The sequence below is a fragment of the Daktulosphaira vitifoliae genome, unplaced genomic scaffold (assembly GCF_025091365.1).
Source record: "Daktulosphaira vitifoliae isolate Bord-2020 unplaced genomic scaffold, ASM2509136v1 Scaffold_5, whole genome shotgun sequence".
NCBI lineage: Eukaryota > Metazoa > Arthropoda > Insecta > Hemiptera > Phylloxeridae > Daktulosphaira > Daktulosphaira vitifoliae.
The window spans coordinates 1,941,237-1,963,213 of NW_026099576.1; the positions used below are offsets into that span (position 1 = coordinate 1,941,237).

Below are 21,977 nucleotides of genomic sequence, written 5' to 3' on the forward strand. Positions count from 1 at the left end.
AGTTGCTATTTTAAATCCCCCCCAATGAGCAGGTTAAGTGTTAGATTTTTAAAAAAATGATATCAAATGAAAGGAAAATATCTAAGGTTTTAGTATAAAAAAAAATTATGTTGATTTGTTTATTTTTGAAAAAGTTATGGAAGTTTTAAGAAAAAAAAGTGAAAAGAATGACAAAATTTACCGATTTTTAAAATTGTTATTTGTTTGGAGATTTGTGATTGGAGAGCTGAGAAAAAGTAGTGACAGACACAAAAAAAAAATAAATAAATACATCATGGTAAAATTAATACCTTCTCAGCTTCGCATCGAAGCTAAAAAATAATTCAAATTTGTTTTAATCTCTGAAGGAAATATAAAGTTAATATGATCAGCAATACTCTCAGCAAGCATCACTGACATGGTATAGTTATTTGAGAATAAATAGTGAATAATTATAAGTAGGGTAAAAATTGGAAAGCTGTTCTTACTTCAACCCTTCGCCTACCTATATAAATCCAATGTAAACTAACTTAATACAATGGGTTGGTATGAAACCCCACGTAAACTAACACAACTTGTTGTTCGCTTATAGATTATATGTAATAAATCATTTTCTAAGAATTTTTTCATCGACTACCAGACGCTTAGGTAAGCATATTCCAAACATCAAAGGTAGTACTGTAAATAAATGATCACTATCGTATGCATTTTATAAGAAAAATATCAACGTCTATTGTTATTTAAACTATCCGCCTTAGATTTATCTACTAAATAAATGAAATATAATAAGGATAAGGTACTAAAATAAATAATACATTTTTTTAATAGCAAAATACATATATATCTAAGTAATCTTTAGTATTTCATAAATAAAATTGTTTTCATTATTTTTAGATAAAAGAAAGTATAATATTTTATGAACTTCATTAGTTATAGGATTGTATTCAAACATTTTGTCGTGTACAATTAAGTAATATGCTGTAGTGTTAGTCGGAAAATTTTCATAGGATTTAAATTTTAATCTTATATCTACTGGCGCATTTTTTAATTTTACGTTTTGCCTTGAACAGCCAATGAAAATAAGTGGAGCAGTTGTCTTGAATTCTATTTTTGTCAGCATAGGACACGCCATATTCTTTTCATAGAACCCCTCTTGGAATTGGGTATACATCAGATATGATACAGCATATTTATCATTCGGAAAATCCATTCTTAAGTTGTCATAGGGGTACGATTCCGAGTTCAAGTATACTTTTAGAGATAATAACGAACAATGGTCAAACCTACTACTATCTTTGTTATAGATCCCAACTTCGAAATACTATTTGAAGTAATTTTGAGATTTTCAGGATTTTGAGCATATCTAACCGTATGGTATCCGATACACTTACGTGTGGAACTTTTCATATAACTTTGATCGAAATAATTTTACAGCTCGATAAATTTTCATTTGTCGAGCAAATACAAATTAAATCTATACCCCTCCATTACAATATTTAATCTTGACGACAATTAACGATAACTTTTTTATGATCCTTGGCAAATTGTCAGGCAACTTATCTCTTGAAAAGACAGCGTGAAAATGACTGATCCCGAATGATTCAGTATATTTTATAATATCTAAATCGCTGAGTGCAAGTCGATGAACATTTATGTTCCACGATTGTTTGCAATTTATTGTAATAACATTAATAAATATTTTGAATATTAAATTTATACAAATTGATTTTTAATATTAAAATATTTATTTTTAATTAATATATTACTTTTTATTAACAATAATTTCTTACTAACACATACATTTATAATTCGTTAATTTAATTTACTTGATGTGAATTTAGTTTAAATAATTCGCCAAAATAATATAAATAATTTAATTACACAAACTCTAAAAAAATGTATTTACAATTGCATAAATGTTCAATTAAAAATTATTAATACACTTTAAAACAACAATACTTAAATTTTCAAAAATAAAGTGTTACATACATTTTATATTATAATTTTATTTGTTTGTTTTTATATTATTAATTAATGTATTAATTATATTATATAAATTATGTTATATATAAATAAATACATATCAAAAATAAATTTAAAAAGAATTTAGTTCTTAATTCGAAAAAATGCCACCAATTGCCACGGTCTACTCCTAAAGACGTCACTGTTTGGAAAAGTTGTAAATACATGAATAATTTTCACAAAAAAATTAATGAAAATTTGTAAAAGATTTATTACGAGGTGCAAGTATACTACAATAACCCGATTGTCGTCTTATTGATATAAAGTCCAATACCAACAAAATGGTTGTTACACATATGACGAGTTATACACATATTTTACATATATATATAATATATATTATATATATATGACGTAATATTTAAAACATATACATTGGGTCAAAAAAGTCTCCGTACACCGATGTCAAATTTTTTCAACAGCATAAAATAGCTACTCAAAAGTTAAATAACTTCATATTTATAACACACATCTATTCAAAAACATGTTAATAATTGTTTTTTAAAAAAATGAAGCATATATATTAATTAGTTTATTTTATACATATATATATATACAAACAATTTTAAAAAAATGACAGCAAAAACGTCTCTGTACATTTATAATTTTTTATGAATTACAGAAACAAATAGGACTATATTGGAGAAAACCAGCCGGTCCTCGGATTCGTCGAATTTCGAGGTTCTAAGCGGAGTTCATACCCAGCGGTGCATTCCTCGGCGAGCAGGTCGACGGGCGGCAGTGACGACAAGATACCCGCCGCCACTCCGGACACCGTTCAGTACGCCGAAACTGTCCGGATCGCCGCCTGCCTCTGCACCCTGAGCAGAGCTTTACGGTTTTTGGACGAATACTCAAGAGTATCCGCCCAAACCGGGGACCCGTACAGGGGGACCGAGTGTAAGACGCTGACTAAAAGTCTTAAGCGGGATCTACACCCCAAGTACGGCGAGCCGCGTAGGAGTGAACTTGTACCTGCCCGTGAACAAGACCGCTTCAGTTTTGTCCAGGGCGAGGCTCAGTCCACTCCCCTCTTGCTGGATCCAGGCGGTGACTGTTCATATCGTAGGAGATGACCCGATCGCTAAAGTACGACCAGATCATCCTTCCGAGGTAAGGAGGCACCCGAAACGCGTTTAGCGCTACGAGGATGTGTGACCATCGCACGGAGTTAAACCCATTTCGGATGTCCAGGCCCACCGCCTCCCAGGAGCCCTATTCAGGCCGCGTCGTCCGTGGACCTCTCACTCCTGAAGTCTCGGCCAGACCGCCGATGTTGGCGAGGTGGGCTTCAATCCGTGTGACGAGCAAGCGTTCAAGTATCTTCCCCAAGTTGTCCAACATGCAGAGAAGTCGGTACGACGAGGGGAGACCCTCGGGCTTGTCACCTTTTCTCAGAAGTACCAACCTGGCCTCCTTCCACTTCATAGGGAATTCACCCTCCAAGAGGCAGCGATTCACGACGGCGCGAATCCAATCCGGGGCGAGATCGTTTACCAACCCCCACACCCAGTTTGAAATCGCGTCGGGGCCAGGAGCAAAAGTCAGTCTACATCCGAATCCCCTGATGCAGTAACTTTAACTCCATTTGTTGCCATTTCATAAATATATATGATTTGAGGGGGTTGCCCTCATAGTCAGTCCCTCCGGCCAGTGAGCGGCTAACTTCACTGGTTGCGTTTCCATAATTCTCCGTTCTCACCCAAACGCTACCGCTTATTCGTCCATAAAGGCTTATTTCACAGCTACCCTGTATATCTGCAGGGCTAACAAGCGTTTGGGTGGCTCGCTGTCCGCGACCGCTTATTCGTCAGCCCAAATTAATGGACTGCTTATTTCGCGGCTAACCTGCATATCTGTAGGCCATTCCTCTATCCGCAACCTGAGGACGCGCCCGATTCCCCGAGCTAGGGTAACTGCGCTCGTGCCGACGTTTCGTAACCCCGTAGAGCCCGATCCAACCGACACAATAGCGCAGCGCAACGGGATGCCTAGTCACCCTCGAGATACCAATTTAAGAGTTTCGTCGTCCGTTTTGCGAACAACTAACTTTTTTTCGAAGTATAGAAGTTAATATATTTTGTCTTAGCTTTTTTTTTTTTTTGCCTTAGTTTTTCTATTAAACATTGTTCTGTCACGAACTTCTTTTTTTTTTTGTTGTCATTATTTTGTTTACACGTCATTTAAAAACGGCTCGACACCACCTACTGTTATTTACAAAAAGGTGTTAAAACTTATTGTGTTCCACACACGTCGCTCCACCATTTCACCTCCAACATTGTATATTTATGGACTTTTGTACTTACGCAATTTGATTAATAAAAAGGGACCACCGAAATTTTTACTTCGTTAACCTGCTTGTACCTAACCTCCAAGGCCCTCCAGGACCTAAAAATTTTTTTTTTTGACTTAATTTATATTAATAATATTTTTTCTTTAGCTGAATAACTATGACATCAAAGCAAAAATACGTTTTTTAACTTGCCAACAATCTATTTCATAATTATCTATTACATTTATTAGTTTCTCTGAACTAGATGATATATTTTTCAAATAATTATTTTCCAGTTATCTCGAACTAAAAGGTACATTCGTTAGTGAGATATCAATAATATAAAAATATTTGGAAATTTAGTCTTATAATTAATTTAATATGAGACGATAATTAAAAAAACCAGTACACTTTGGACGAGTTGTAGTGGAAACCAGCATAGTATTAAAATCTATCAAATCGAGAATTTTAACACAAAAATAGAATTTCGTTAAACTACGACAGCCATTTGAACATAAAAGAAAGGTGACGGATAATTTTTATTTTTTAACATATAATATGTAATTTATTTATAGTAAGGTTTAATTTAATTAATGTTAAAAGAACGTATACGTCTTTTAAACATTAGTTCCAAATTTTTCAAAGTTAAGTTGAAAAACAAATAACTTTTATAAAAGTTTTTGTTTTTTGTAGGGGGGTAAAGGGTTAGATTAAAAAAAACCCAGCACAGGGGGGTCGCGGCACAGTGGTGACGTGGTATAGATGGATCAAGTATAATGATATCTGACAGTGATTAAAATCACTATAAAAAAAAAACGCTTAGATGCAAATCTTTAGATACTGTTTTATTTTAAAAAATTGGTGGACTATTCCAAAAGCTACATGATCTGCTAGTTCATTATTAATATCCTAATTAAGATAAAGTATGTAGAATGAAAAAGGGATTATTAAAAAATATTATTTCTCATAAAAAAATAATGTTGATCCATACACTTTTCAATATGTCATAGCATTATAAAGTTAAAAATGTAAAAAATAAAATCGAGAATTTTCACACAATAATAGTATTCGGTAGCCATTTTCACCGTGAAGATAAAATAAAGTCCGAAATTTTTTTTTACCATTATAAAGTATATTACATTAGCTTTAATTTAAGATATATATAAAAGTGTCAGACCTTCCGGAACACTTTCAAAAGTTACGTTGAAAAAGTTCTACTTTCTATATGCATTTTTATGTTTTGAATCCCCCCTGTATTTAGGGAAATGGTCCGATTTAAAAAAACAGTATGTCGAATGAAAGATCTATATAAATACTACTTCTCATAAAAAAATTGTAATGATTCATACATTTTTCAAAAAGTTATAGCATAATAAAGTTAAAAATGGAAAATACAAAATCGAAAATTTTCACACAAAAATAGCATTCGGTAGCCATTTTCACCATGAAGATAAAATAAAGTCCGAAATTTTTTTTTTTCATGATAAAGCATATTACATTAGCTTTAATTTAAGATATATATAAAAGTGTCAGACCTTCCGGAACATTTTCAAAATTTAAGTTAAAAAAATTAATTTTTTGTGAAAAAGTTGTCATTTTAAATCCCCCCTTGTGGGCAGGTTAAGGGTTAAATTTATGAAAAAAATATACCAAACGAAAGGTAATGATATTACACATCTATATAAAAAAGAATTATATTGATATGTTCATTTTTGAAAAAGTTATGGCACTTTTAAGTAAAAAAAATTGGAAAAATTTCGAAAATTAGCGATTTTTAAATTTGTAATTTTTTTGGAGGTTTCCCCCATTTACGGGGAACGAGGGCATTTTTTTCAATTTTTGAGGGTAATGTCTTCGACTAGATACAATTTGTGATCTTTTGACGTATCATTGAAAGAAATTGGTTCTGTGAGAGCTGAGAAAAAGTAGTAACAGAAAAAAAAAAAAAAAAAAAAAAATAAACACATCTTAGTAAAACCAATACCTTCTCAGCTTCGCATCGAAGCTAAAAAATAATAATAATAACACATTAGAGTATAAATAAAAATGCTACCTCCTTAAAAAAGACGCCTTAGGCTATAGTCTACTTAATCGATTCTTAAATATGTAACTGGATACATAGAATTATAATATTACTTCTAAATTTGTTCTTTTTTTTATAACTAACATACCTTGGAATACTATTATTAAAATTTCTTTGATTCGATATGCTTTCTGTTGTAAAGTAAACGGATGATTCAACTGGTGAAACTCCCAAATGTATTTCATTTTTCCCTGGCAAAATAGGTTTACTAGGCAAACTACTATAGTTATAAACAATTTATCAAATATATCTTTGGTTCATACATATAGATTCGAGGTAAGATAGGCCCACCGAGAAACTGGGATTTTCTCAGTGAACTCCTCGGTCTAGCAATCATAACCCTTCTAACTGGGAACCCAAACTTTTCTCTTGTATTTTTTTTTCAATGATAAAAATACAGAAATAATTCAATAAGCCATTATGATGATCAAAAAAAAAAAAAAATTTTTAGTTGGGATACTATCTAATATTTCCCTATCAATGAAGAATCGTCAATCTGCCCTTTTATGGATCTGATTGAATTACAGCGATCGCTATTACACCAATAAATAATATACTTACTTTGAATTATTGTTATATCTTTTTAGAATTAAGTGACGGGTAATTTTTTTTTTTATCAGAAAATTTTTTTTAATATTTTTATTACCCATTTAAAAAAACTAAGTACAACACCATACTTTAATAATAATTTTAGCCAAAATGCTTGAAAATATTTCGTACAACTCGCGACAGGCGAGAATTGCAGATATTACCTAAATATCTCAGACTATATGAAATATAGTTTGTGTAAATATTAAGATGCTGGATACTTATTAGTAGTGATGGGGAATATCGAATAGTAACTATCGAACCATTTTATAGTCATTCAAAAAATATTCGATAGTTACACAATATATTCGAATAGCTTATGCTAAAAATAAAATATTCGGTTGTATAAAAACAATTCGAATAGTTATTCGATAGTTTAAAATATTCGAAAATGTCTATCACTACTTATTAGTAATTATTTAATATTTTTAGAGAGATTATATAGCGCTATCTATCTAAATATAATATAAAAAAAAAATCGGTTCCCAATAGTCTGATACTGAAGCCTATATATATGTACTTAATTTGTGATATTGTTAAAGTTATTGAAATTTTTGTTTATTATCATTTATTCGTGTTCATTATCAGTAAATGTTAAAACAAAATACTAATTTCCTTTTAAAGTTTTTTCAATAAACTTAAAAGTAATGTAGTAAGAATACATTGAAAAATTAATTGCAAGAACAGTGTAATTATCTTATATTTTTATGAAATTTCATTTTATATAAACCCATCCTAACACAACCAAACATAATTTATTGATGAATAAAACTCATTTTGTGTGTTGTATTAAAATTTTTTTTTGTTTCCGTATTTAATATAAAAGTTTTAAATATTAAATCATATATTTCTTTTTATTTACAATGGCTCTTACAAATAAATTACTACTCAGTCAAATTGCTGGCTATACAATAGCTACAATTCTTTCACTATGCATAATTATACCTATGAGTCTTCATCAAGATGAATTTAAGTAAGTTGATAATAGTATTTTGATTTATAATTATACTTTATTATCAATATTAGATACAAGTGTGGTAATTGTAAATGTTTTTTATTTAGATAAATGCACAAGTTTTTATTTTGAACTTATATTATAATAGCAACATATATACGGGCCAGACTTTTCAATCTAAAATAAAATATGCTAAATATTCTAAGATAAAAAATGAATTTACAATTCCTCCATTTATTTAAATTTACCTTACATTACCCTTTATCATATGTAACCATAAAATTATGAGAAATCTAATTATTTTCAGAGGACATTGTCTATTATTTTCTTCTGGTCAATGGTTAGAAAAAAATGGGCAGTTTCTTGTTAACTGGGCTTCACAGGCATATTGCAATTATTCTATTTTTGTTGGTGTTTTATTATTGGTAATTTCTTCAATTCAAACTTACAGAATGTCTATTTTTGCTTATAAAGGAACTGACAGGTAATTGCATTAAACATTTGTTCTGGATAGTTAACTTTTAAATTAAAAGAGTTTAATGGCAAATAATAATTCTTAGTACAGGAAAATCAAAGAAAAGAAAATTATGCTACTTTTTCTGATTACCTTTTTTGTTCTTCATATATTTTGTATGAAAATAGCTTAAAATTATAGCTTAATAATGAATATGTGATTTATATGTAGAGTACAGATTCATTTGTATTTATACATTTTGCTAAGTATTCCAAACATATCATCAGTTTAAAATAAGGATGGCTGACCCAGAGTAGTTGGGATTAAGGTGAGGTAGAAGAAGAAGAAGAATCATTTTATAGTATTTCAAAATTTAAAATTAAAATTAACTCTTATGACAAAAAAATTTTTAAATGAAGCTCCTGAAAAATTTAAAAAAATTAATTTCCCGACAAACCTCTTTGTCTCCTGAAACAGAGTTTATTAATATAATTTATTATATTAATAAATTGTATTTTTAATTTTAAATAACCTTCATAATTAAAATTATTGTATAAGTTTATATTTAGGAAACTGTGTCAATAAATGATACATCCTTCAGGTTTCACCTCTATAAGCATGTGCAGTCTTATGTGTCTGAAGCAGCAAAGACTCACACAAACCTATTTCCTATATTAATACATTATTATTCTTTACAAAGAATTAAATTTAAGTTTCATATTGATTTCTGAGTGTCCATTCTTCTGAAAATTTCATAATTACTTTATCTATCTACAAAATTCTTAATGCTTTTTTCCAACACCAAACTACAAAGGCATCTATTTTGGATTTCTGGACCTTTAGTATGGTCCATGTCTCAACTTTAATTTATTACTTTTAATATTATGATAGGTCGCTGCTATGGCACGCTAAGTTATTAAGTCTATGAAAAGTTATGGTGTAACTAAACTATATGTAATACAATAAGAACTTGATAAGAAAATTAATAATTTTGGCAACTTTTTAAATATGGGAACATTGTGTTCCCATATTTATTAATTTTTATCCTCACTTTTCCCCCACCTTTCCAGCTTATACTTCATTTTTGATTTTACAATAGATTTTAGTTTATGTATCTAAGAGTGTTTGGTAAAAATTTCAAAACTTTCCTTTTTAAGTTATCAAAGGAAGTCCAGCATATATTTTGCACCAAATATATTCAAAACTAATCATTTTGGAAATTTAACAAAAAAAAAAATTTAGTACCTTATTAATGATAGTAAAATTTATGCTAAAAACATAAACATACTTAGAATACCTGAAACTACTTTTTTATACTTATTAATACTTTCAAAATGTTAAAAAAAAAATGTTAAAATATTAAACATTTTAAATTTTAGTACAAATATTTTAAGTCCTTCAGTTAATATAAGGAATAATTATTATATTGTTTTTATTTGCAGTTCATTTTTATTAACATTTGTGGATTCTGTAACATGTGGGCTAATGTGTCTTTTCACAATTAATGCAGCTCTTATAATAACATTTGGATTTATGACATGGTGTAATGATATGATTGAAAGATTTCCATCGTAAGTGTATTTAATTTTTATTTTTAAAAGCTTCCAAAAATCAGGTGTAATTTATTCATTTTATCCTAAAATGTTATCACTCATCAACATAGATAATTATTGTATTCTATTCTTAGAAATAGATAAATGTTTATTATCTATATTAATGGTCCTCAAGATCATTTAGTAGATCTTATATATTCTGTCACAAGACCTTAGATCATAATAGATTTATATACTATATAGAATAGTATTATTTTATAATTATCAGAAACTGATTTGAGTTTGTTATCTTGCTACAAACCTTTACTATTATAGTATTATTTTAGTGAGGTTAAGTTAGTTAATTAGTAAGTAAACAACTAATAGTTTGGAACAATTTTATTAGTGTTTGAACTGTTGTTGAATAAAGTGTATAAAATTGTTAATGATTATTATAGCAATATTCATTTATAATTCTTCTTCTTCTTCAGCTTTTATAGGCCATTAAGGTCCATCACTGCTCCACACAGCCTCTTCCATTCCTCTTAATCATTTGCTGATTTTCCACTTTTTCTACCTTTTTTTTCGATCTACTCAATGGTCTCTTGCCTTCTGGTTTCCAGTAAAGCGCATCCTTCATTATGCTATTTGATCTCTATACATGTCCAAGCCAGCCTGTTTTTCTTTCTTAGAGTGTTTGTATAATGTCCTTTTCTCCTAACAGGTTTTTAATTTCCTTATTGTATCTTATTTCATATTCACTTGTTTGATCATTTTTTTTTGGGACCAAAAATGTGTCTTAGGAATTTCCTTTTTAGAACTGTTAGTTTTCTTTCGTCCTCTTTTGCCATTGCCACGTTTCTGATGCGTATAGAATTACTGGTCTAACTAAAACCTCGTATAATCTCATTTTTAATTTCTTTGATAATATCCTGGATCTTCAGGTCCAAGATTTTCTGTAACACGAAATAACATCTGTTTCCACCTTTTACTATCAGGTTTATTTCCTCATGGTAATTATTGTGACTATTTATATACACTGTCAGATATTTAAAGCTTTCTACTTTTTCGAAACAATAATTTTCAATGTCTAAATTTCTGTTTTGGTGTAGTTGTTTACCTCTCTCAACTACCATATATTTAGTTTTCCCTTCATTTATCATTTGCCTCATACTCAGCGCTCTAGTTATAAGCTCCTTTGTGGTGGTTCATTTGATCCAAGTATCACTACATCATCAGCATAGGTTAGTAATGCATGCACTTTTTCATTGAAGCTGACACCATTTGCTGTTTTTTTAACTTTTCTAACAACCTCCTCTAGGGCAATGTTAAATAGCGTCGGTGACAGAGCATCCCCTTGTTTTAAATGACATTTATAATTCATTTAAGAATAAGTGTAATATCCAGAACTTTAATTATATTATTGTAGTTATTCGCAAAGTTAAGTGTTACTTCAATTGATTTTACAACTTACAGTCCTCTACAACACATTACATTGTCTCATCCTCGTTGTGGGACACGACTATTTTATTATAACTCCTAATCCTATTAAATATAATTGTTACATTGTAAACCTGTATTATTAGAAAACTGTACTGTATGTTACATAAATGAGTTTTATCAGGTATGGTGAGATTTTTATCATATGTTTAATTGTTACTGTTCAGTTGTTGTTAAATGTCACAAATGTTGTTGGATTTGTGGTTATTATTTTTTTTTAATTTATTTGCAATTGGTGAAAATTGTACAGTGAAACCCAATTATATATTAACTTCTACACTGTGAGAAAGTTGATGACTTGCGCGAAATGAAAAAAGTAGACAGTTTTTCGAAAAACGGACGACGAATCGATAATGGTGTCACGAAGATGACTAGTCAGCGTATTATTGCGGCGGGTATTCGACGCTAAGCATTTGATGGACTTTGCATCACGACGATAATGCGTGCGTGTAACGGTCCGATTTACAGTGGNAGTCAGCGTATTATTGCGGCGGGTATTCGACGCTAAGCATTTGATGGACTTTGCATCACGACGATAATGCGTGTGTGTAACGGTCCGATTTACAGTGGGGCCGTGGCTGAGAAGGAGCTGACACGACCGCAGGATGTCAAACGGGTGACTATGCTGTGGCCGTGTCAAATCCCCCCCCCCCCCATCTAGCCGCCGTTCCATTGAGAAGGCCGATTGAGCAAACGCATATGACGTTTGGTACTTATGCCAAATATATCAATTTTGCATAACACGATAAAAGAAACCGTAATACTTACGTTGATTGTTTAATGGGACGGGTGGACATGACCCAAGTAGGGCGAGCGAAAGGGGGGGATATAGTTCCTGCGCATATCGTGCCTAGGGATGTCGGTAAGGATTTACTTTGCCAGGGCTCTGGCAGTGCTGGGGAGGTGGGGTAGGAGAATAATAAGTCCATCTTCTTTACTAGGGTGTCGTCCTCCAGTTCCATTGGTGTCTCCGGCTGTGGTGACTGGCGTTGTCTGAGGTGCCGGAACCACCATCCACATAAACACCCGACGGTCTCCTGACAACATTGAACGGAGCTTGCGCGGATTTTGATGTCGCTGCTGCTGTTGTTGTTGTTAGTGCTGCTGCCATCAATACCGTCGTCGGTGTTGTTATGATTTGTGTGAGGATAAAGGTCCTCACCGTCGACAACCCCCCAACGTCTAAGCATGTACTCACGGTATTTCTTCGTCGGAGTTTCGTAGCACTTCGGGAAGGGGAGCACGAGCTGCATCATTCGCCGAAAGTAGTACGCGTGGAAGAGGGTCCGCCGGGAGGCCCACCGTGCCCGCTAACCGCTAGTCGGAATTCCTTGACGGATAAGGGAGTGGCGTATGAGTTGTTGTTGTTGCTGCTGTTGCTCATGATGAAAAATAACAAAAAAAAAATTCTACTAATTTTGTTTTTTCATACATGAGACATGAATTTTCCTTGGTGGGGACTGGTCCGTTAAGAACATACCTTTACCGAGACGTTCGGCTAGTCTGACAGGGCCCCACCACTTAGGCGCAAAACTAGCATAAAATCGTTTGTTCGCGTTCCATAGGTGATGCGTTTTGTAGTAAACAACGTCGCCCACCTTGTATTTTGTTTTGACGTGACTGGGTGGCGGTGTTATTTTTGTGTTGGTGATGTGTCGTTGGCGCTCTAAACGGTCGTCGTTGATAGTAGCGGATGCTATCGGTTGTACCCGCTGAAGTAGCCAGTCACCCGGTTTCTTACCTTCCCTACCTAAGACGAGTACGGGCGGTGTGTATCCGGTCGTCTCGTTACGCCTATTGCGTAGGGCGAACAATAAAGGTGGTAGTTTTGTGTCTCAAGATGTGTGACTCGACTCAGTTAACAGAGCGCAAAGTCATTTTTTTAACTATTGGCTTTTGCATTCTATCGGGTTAGCACGTGGATGGTATATCGGTGAAGTCCAGGCCTCTGCCCCCCACCGATTTATCGCGTCGATCATTTCTTTGGACACAATCGCACGGCCGTTGTCGCTTAAAATTACTCGCGCGTAACTGTAGCGTGAGAAAAACTCCCTTTCCAACACGTTTACAATCGTTTTCGTTGTAGGCGCACCTATGGGGTACGCTTCGGTTCATCTGCTAAAGCAATCCGTTACTACTCATAGGTTCGTTTGCTCCTAGGTGTCCTGGGGTACGGTCCAATCAGGTCGATATTTATTACTTCCTACGGCTGTCTGAGTTGGCGCTTGACCATATGGCGCTCGGGTCATCTGGGCGCCTGTTTAGGGGCTTAGTGCACGCGCAAATATGGCACGATTTTACGTACATGCGTACGGCGTTTCTTAACCCTTTACAGTAGAACCGTTGTTTTACCACTCGGTGCGTTCTCTCCATCCGGTGTGATATGGCAGGGGTCGTGGTGGTACCACCAAATTATATGTTGTAATTTGTCAGTGGGTACGATTACGGGTGTGTCAGCGTCTATACGAATATGTAAAATACCGTCCAATAAAAAAAATTCGTCCTTATTTTTCACGTGCAGTTTTTCGTTCGCTATGATGAATTGCACGTTTATTTGTTTTGTGATCGAAGAGAGAAACGGGTCGTTGTTTTGTCATTCTCGTACCTCTCCCCCCGTTAATGGTCGGTTGCAGATCGCGTCGTTTGCCTCGGTAATGGAGTAGATCTCATCGAGAGTGGTGGTGAGTGCGAGTGGACTAGACGTTGGTGCGCCTAATAAATTGTCATCCAGGGCGTCTTCGTCAATAGGGGGTCCGTCCGTTGGGTGACGTGATAATATGTCAGGCGCTTCGTTGTGTTTGCCCTGCACGTGTGTCGTGGTAAAATTTAGGTTAGCGCCCAGCGGGTCAACTTACTGTTTGTGCCTTTTTCTTTGTGTAGATAAGTCAGCACTGAATTATCTGTGTACAATTCGAAAGGGGCGTACTCTAAGTATGACCTAAATTTATCGGTTACCCATATGATCGCTAGACATTCGCGCTCGACAGCGGCATAATGTTTTTGTTTATCCGACAGATTCCCACTCGCGTAAGCTACGATATCCTTTTCCCCCGGTTTTTGTCCGTGTTGAAATAATACCGCCCTACGCCTAACTCACTAGCGTCGGTTTGTAGGCAGAATGTTTTTGTGTAGTCGGGGGGAGAGAGGCGTGGAAAGTCGCATATTGCCGATTTGATGTGCTCGAATACGTGTTATTGTGGTCTTGACCACGACCACTTTCTTTAATAGGTGGGTGAGAGGGTCGATGCTGTCCGCGTAATTATCGACAAATTGACTATACCAATTATTTACCCCTAAAATTTTTTGTACATCCCTTATATTGCGTGGGACTGGAATATCGCGTATGAACTGTAATTTTTTCGGCTCTTTGTCTATGACTAGCCCGTGCACCCGGTGCTTCAAAAAAGAAATTTCAGAGAACCCGATTAAATACTTTTTTGTGTGGCGTGTTAGGCCGTGACGCATTAAGCGTTTAAGAACCTTGCTAAGGTTTTCTAAATGTGTTTCGACACTGTCCGAAAAAATTTAAATATCGTCCAGATAGACTTGAACAAAGTCTTCAATGTACCCCCTAAATACTTCGTTCATTAAATGTACGAAGATCATGGATGCATTTCTAAGTCCGAACGGAAGCACACAAAACTGAAATAAGTCAATAGGAGATTCTGGTCCCTCTCGCTTCACCCACCCAATCATCCGTTTACCTGTTGGTACCGCAGACAACTCATCACACATGGTCGGTGCGCACCTATTCGAATGTGGAAAAATCTAGATATTTACTTATTGCAATAGGTAATGAAGACGAACACGTCTTCGGCGATTTCAATCACTGTTCATTGAGAAACGTTAAAGCGTATCTGAACGCTGACGAGTACCCGTACGAGAACCAAAACGCTGATTTCGACAACAAGTACAAAACGTTTTACAACTTGTACGCACAATTCCAGACAATGTATTACGGTCGTAAAGACCTCTGTCCTTTATTGGACTATATAAATTACAAAAAACGTGGATCTTTAGTCGTGATTGATTGTTCTAAGCAAAACGACACCGTCAAGTCTTTAACAGTTGATCTACGCTTATATTTCGAAAGTTCCAAACAGTTTCCCGATAAAATATTATTGAATTGTGTAATTATTCACGAATGTCAAATGGAATACAACGCATTCACGGGTGAAGTACGAAAACTAATGTATATACAAATGTATTTTTATTATTGTATAATTTACAATATAGTATAGAAACAAAACAAATGTATAAATGTATAAATTTATCAATTTTTTTTAATAAAAAAACTAGTTGTTTTGTAAATTTATTATTTTATTCCCATCATCTTCGAATTTCATTACAATTTTTACGAAAATACACGTTTATATATAGTTTTAATATTTTGTATGGCGGTTTTTAGGAAATGGTCTAAAGTACAGCGTCACAATGCAATTTTTTTAAGAGCGAACGCCAAATGGCTTAAAACGCCATCAAATAGGAAAATTTGTTCCAAACCTATCGATTATTACCGACCTAAAGTCGATTTTACTGAATCTTCGGAACGTTCAAAGAGACGTAAAATAAACTCTGCTCTTACTTTAACTACAATGACATCAACTGAAATTTTATCCGCTGCAATAAAATTACAATTTTTACAAAAATACACGTTTATTATAGGGAAATTCTATGTGCACAGTTCAAATGCAATCTGACGCAAAATTTTTTTTTTTTTAATTGTAGCTTAAGAGTTCTTCTACAACATGCATGTATTGGTGTAATCGTAATATTGCGTAATTTTGAGTTAAACTCTTTAAAAAACAATGTAAAATAAGTATTTGCATTTTTTTGTGTGTAAAAAATTATTAAAATTAAAAAAAAAAAGAAATAAAAATTTTTTCTTAGTAAATTTGAAAGCCGATGACTTTTTAAACATTTTAAATTAAAAAAAAAAAAATTAAGGTTTTTAATTAAGCAGGAAAAAATGATTGAAGAAATAATAAAAATCCTAGAAAAAAAACAAAAAAATACAGTGTTATGATATTTAAATAGCACTCAACCATTACTGTATCAATTTTTGGCCTTGAATTTTTGTACATGACCTTATAAGGATATAATAAAAAAAATTTGCTAAAAAAAATTTTTTTATTAGTTGATTTAAAAATGGTACTTTTGGCCGGCTAAATCAGCGTTTGGTCCCACTGTGGGCCGTGCCTCTGTGCAAAGGTTTGAACCTGTTTTACTATGATATGTAGGTTTTTCTGTGATTTCTGGTAATAGCATTTACAAAATATATTAAATATAAAAAAATAATAATTAAATAAGTCCTAATTATGAATACAAGTATTTTATAATATAGTGGATTATATTTTTTAGATGTGAAATGGCAGCTGGTAATCCAATTGATATTCAAGATGGAATAGATACTTCAGGATTTTATTTCCAATTGGGTGTTGCACAGGTATAATCTATATGAAATAAATAATCTGCCATATAAACATCGACTAAAGTTGACTTTAAAAATATTAAACGATACAATATATTTCAAGTTGTATAACTCGTAATTTAACAGGGCCATTTTCATGAATTTTAATAGAAATTTCAAGCTTTGAATTATCTAAAAAGTTACGTATATCAATGTGTTTTATTATTTTTTTTACTTAGTAGAGTTCATCAATGATTATCATAATAGTCTGATTACAAAAGTATTATATAATGTTCTACGGATAAGTTATTTTACAAAGTTCTAGTATTTTTAGTTTCTATGTTAAGCTATAAATGTATTGATTTTATTATGGTGCGTTTATTATTTATTTTTTACAACTTTTATTATATTCAGTTTCTACCTGATCAATACTATCAATCAATATAATAAACATCTTGATTTAACTAATTAAACCCATCCTAAGACAACCCTTCTTCTAGGAATCATTGACGACTCTTGAATGTTTTTCAATATAGACTAAGGTTATGGGTTCACAAGTCAACTAGATATTTTATGACGTGTAATCACGAATTTCAGACCCAAATAATTCTCAAATTTGTTTATTTATTAATTTTTTATTTAACTGAATTTGACAGTGAGAAATATAAATTTTAATTTTAATCCATTTGAACAAAGTGTTAATTTCATAAATATTTAAACCTCTTAAATGTATAACATAAGTGCATGACTTACATTTAAATTATATTAATTATCTGTAAACATAAATATAGGAGAGATAAATTGATTTTTCCTTACCTAAAAAGTATTAGTTTTAATTAAAATTTCAAAACTGTAAAAAATGGCCTGAGTAAACACCTTTACATGAGAGGGTACTATTGTTTTTTTTTTAATTTTATTTTTTCTGTGTTTGTATATACATTTTCAACACTTACTCTATCAATTCTGTTTAACAATACATCAAATCATCATAAATTGTACCTAATTAAACCTATAAACATATAAAATTGAAAAAATTTCTTCGTTTTTTGGTAATGCGGATGATAATCCCCAAAAAGTTATTATTGTAGATATCATCAAATATGTTGAATGGAATAAGTTATGTAGTTATATGACTTATATAAGGTTATTATAGTATAATAGTGTATAATATAAAGATATGTACAAGAGCAACGGATCACGTAACTTAACAGATAATAAACAAAGACCAAAAGTATAAAACTATACTGATAACTCTATTATGTGAACTACTACATATATCAAAAATGTGAACTATGTTAATAAAAGTGAAAACACATTCTAAACTATATGTTATCTTAAATGTATTAAAGTTAAATTACTATACCTAGTGTGTTGATTAACAATATTTGTTTATTTTTTCATTTTAAATTGTTATAGCTTTTAGCTTCGATACGAAGCTAAAAAGGTATTAATTTTATTGTAATGTATTTATTTATTTATTATTTTGTTTGTCACAACTTTTTCTTAGTTCTTACTAGACCGATTTTTCTCAATAATATATCAAAAGATCACAAATCGTGTCTTGTTGAAGACATTGTGCACAAATTTTCCCTCGTTTCCCGTAAATGCTAGAAATTCCGCAGAAAATTGCAATTATTAAAATTTGTAATTTTCGTAATTTTTTAAACTTTTGTTTCTTAAAACTAACATAATTTTATCCTATATAAATACCATAGGTATTTCCTTTTCTTTGGGTATTTTTTTTATCTAACCTTTACTTTTCCCTCCCTGTGGGCAAGTAAAGTATTACTCAAAACTTTTGCACAAAAATTTTTTCATCTCAAGTTTTAAAAGTATTCATTGAGTACTGTGTTCTTTAAACACATTTTAAATGAAAGCTTATGTTATGTATTAAAAATTAAAAAAAAAATTTGTCCCGAAGACTTATCTTCTATTTCTAAATAGGTGCCATAGTTAAAACAACCCAGCACAGATTAGTGGATTATTCCTAAAGCTACATGATCTGCTATTTTCTTATTAATATCCTGAATGAAAAAGGGATTATTAAAAAATATTATTTCTCATAAAAAAATTGTGTTGATCCATACACTTTTCAATAAGTTATAGCATTATAAAGCTAAAAATGTAAAAAATAAAATCAAGAATTTTCACACGAAAATAGCATTTGGTAGCCATTTTCACCGAAATTTTTTTTTTTCATAATGAAGTACATTACATTATTTTTAATTTAAAATATAAATAAAAGTGTCAGACTTTCCGGAACGTTTCAAAAGTTAAGTGTAAAAGTAAATTTTTTGTGAAAAATGAGTCATTTTAAATCCCCCCTGTCGGCAGGTAAAGGGTTAAATTTATGAAAAAAATATACCAAATGATAGGTAAAGACATCAAGCATCTATAAAAAAAAATTCGAAAATTAGCGATTTTTAAATTTGTAATTTTTTTTGAGATTTCCCCCATTTACGGGGAACGAGGGAAATTTTTTCAATTTTTGAGGGTAATGTCTTCGACTAGATACGATTTGTGATCTTTTGACATATCATAGAAAGAAATCCGTTCAGTGAGAGCTGAAAAAAAGTGGTAACAGACACAAAAAAAGAAAATAATAAACACATCATAGTTGTTTATAGTTTTAGCTTCGCATCGAAACTAAAACGTACGATTTTTGTAAAAAAATTCTTTTTTATATTTTTAACTTTTTAATGCTATAACCTTTTGAGAAATGTATGGATCAATACAATTTTTTTATTATAAATACTATTTATTCGTATACACCTTATATTCGACATACTTTTTTTTTAAATCGGACCATTTCCCTCGTTCCCCGTAAACGGGGGATATCCCCCAAAAAATTACAAATTTAAAAATCGCTAATTTTCGATATTTTTCATTTTTTTTTTACTTAAAATTGCCATAACTTTTTTAAAAATGACCTAATCAATATATATTTTTTTTTATAGATACCTTAGATATTTACCTATCATTTTATATATTTTTGTGAATATTTGACCCTTTAACAGCCCACAGGAAGGGTTTCAAAATGGTAACTTTTTAACAAAAAATTAACTTTTTCAACTTAACTTTTGAAAATGTTCCAGAAAGACTGACACTTTTATATATATCTTAAATTAAAGCTAATGTAATATACTATAATTTGAAAAACAAAAATTTGACCTCTGGACATGTCTTTGTGGTGAAAACGGACATCAAAGTTAAAGAAAAACGTACGATTTCCGTGATATCGGATTTTATATGTTATATTATTTAATTTATATTTTGTATAACTTTTGGAAAAATGTATGGATCAATATTATTATTTTTTTATAATAAATATTTATTTACCCCTTTCATCTGGCACGCTTTTTTTGTAAATCGGATCATACCCCTTTAACAAGGGGGGTCAAAACTTTAAACATGCGTATTGTTACTACGATATTTTCAATTTAATTTTTGAAAGTATTCCGGAAATACTGACACTTTTAAATATATCTTAAATTAAAGCTTATGTAATATACTTTAATGTGAAAAAAAAAAATTTGACCTCTGGATTTGTCTTCATGGTAAAAATGACTACCGTATGCAAAAATATGCTATTTTTGTGTTAAAATTCTGGGTTTTGTATTTTATTTTATTTTAAAATACCTGACAAGGGGAGTACAGATTTTCATAAATATTATATAAATTAAAATTGATATAGTATAGAAAGTTAAACTTATTTAAATTTGTTTGCTTCTTTTAAGTCGAGAAAAATAACTTTGAAATTTGAACTAGCTTAAATGGTCAATTTTTTCAGTCGTTGGTATCAATAAACGATTGCCGAGTTGGTAAAACTTATGTTTACACGCTTGGGGTACAAGGTTCCAACTCGCGTATGGCAATGAACTTTTTGCATTTTTTCTTAATTTTTTTTAAGTTAGTATAAATTTTTAACTCGTTTGATTTTTATCTCATTTAGATTCAATAACTTCAATAAAGATCAAGGATCCCATTACTTTAGTCGCCCCTTGTAAGAAAAAATTTCTTATTCGTATTAAAATATTTTACTATATTTTAAGTTTTTGCTTCGATGCAAAGCTGAGAAGATATTTTTTTGTGATTATCATTTATTTTCTCTGCTCTAACTTGACCTACTTTTTTCAACGATACGTCAAATTACTACAATTCGTATCTAGTTGAAGATATTACCCTCAAAAATTGAAAAAAGAATTCTAATTTATCAATTAAACAGTTAGTTATTACATGTTCTCCATAAAGACAATTAAAATCATTAATTTCTAATGTTTTCAAAATATTTATTAACGAATGAAGTTTGATATGATAGGTTTCAACTACAAAATTAAATCATTTTACTTTGTAATTTAATCATTTTTTTACTCTATTTGTGTGTGCTACTACTAGACTATAATATTACGAAATTTTTTGTAACATGTTGCTATATAAATCATTTCTAAAAAAAATGATTGTTTTTTCACTTGAATATAACAATTGATTTTTACAAATACAATCAAATTTTATAATACGCTCAATTGAGTAAAATTTTTTAACAACTTTGTTTTNTCAATTGAGTAAATCTTTTTAACAACTTTGTTTTGATTGGTTCATTTAGTTAAAGTAAATCATTAAAATTAATTAAGTTCTCAATATTTCAATTGAAGAGTGTTGTTTGAAAAGATTCTNTCTATTTAAGTTATCTATTACCATAAAAATGCAAAAAAATATTGAGCTTTTCTGATAAATTTACAATAAATAGTAATTATAAAACTTTCTGACTGCATATTGATCTTAACTATACAATTTTTTTAATTGTCATAAAATTTTCTATTTAATTATGTCAATGTCAAACTTGCCAATTGAGCTAAAATTTATGGTAAAAAAAATTATTATTTTTTATTATAAACATTCAACTTTAAACAACGATTAAAAAAATAGGTTAAATATGTCATTTTCCTTATTTTTAACATATTAATAATCAAAATCAGTATTAATTTAAAACAATTTTTTTTGTTCTTAATTATTTTTTTTTATATGTAAATACTATTTTTTAATAATATTAAAACTTAGAAGTGATAGAAAAAGTCTAATTGCACATTTGAAAACATCGCGAAAAGTTGATTTAGAATAGTATATTTTTGTTTCTGATGGAAGTTCCTTGTAGTCCAGTGTATAAAACTTATAACTTTGTTAA

The 21,977-nt window shown here is 31.1% G+C and overlaps 1 protein-coding gene across 1 annotated transcript in view; it reads left to right on the forward strand.

The window, feature by feature from the left end:
- Window positions 1-7,559: 7,559 nt before the first annotated feature.
- LOC126908355 (transmembrane protein 179) overlaps window positions 7,560-21,977 on the forward strand; it is a 16,088-nt gene continuing 1,670 nt past the window's right edge. Inside the window, exons 1-4 of the mRNA XM_050690354.1 lie at window positions 7,560-7,917; window positions 8,207-8,383; window positions 9,796-9,924; window positions 16,747-16,831. Coding sequence (XP_050546311.1) covers window positions 7,808-7,917; window positions 8,207-8,383; window positions 9,796-9,924; window positions 16,747-16,831 — 501 coding nt within the window. The 5' untranslated portion in view covers window positions 7,560-7,807. The remainder of the gene's footprint in view (window positions 7,918-8,206; window positions 8,384-9,795; window positions 9,925-16,746; window positions 16,832-21,977) is intronic.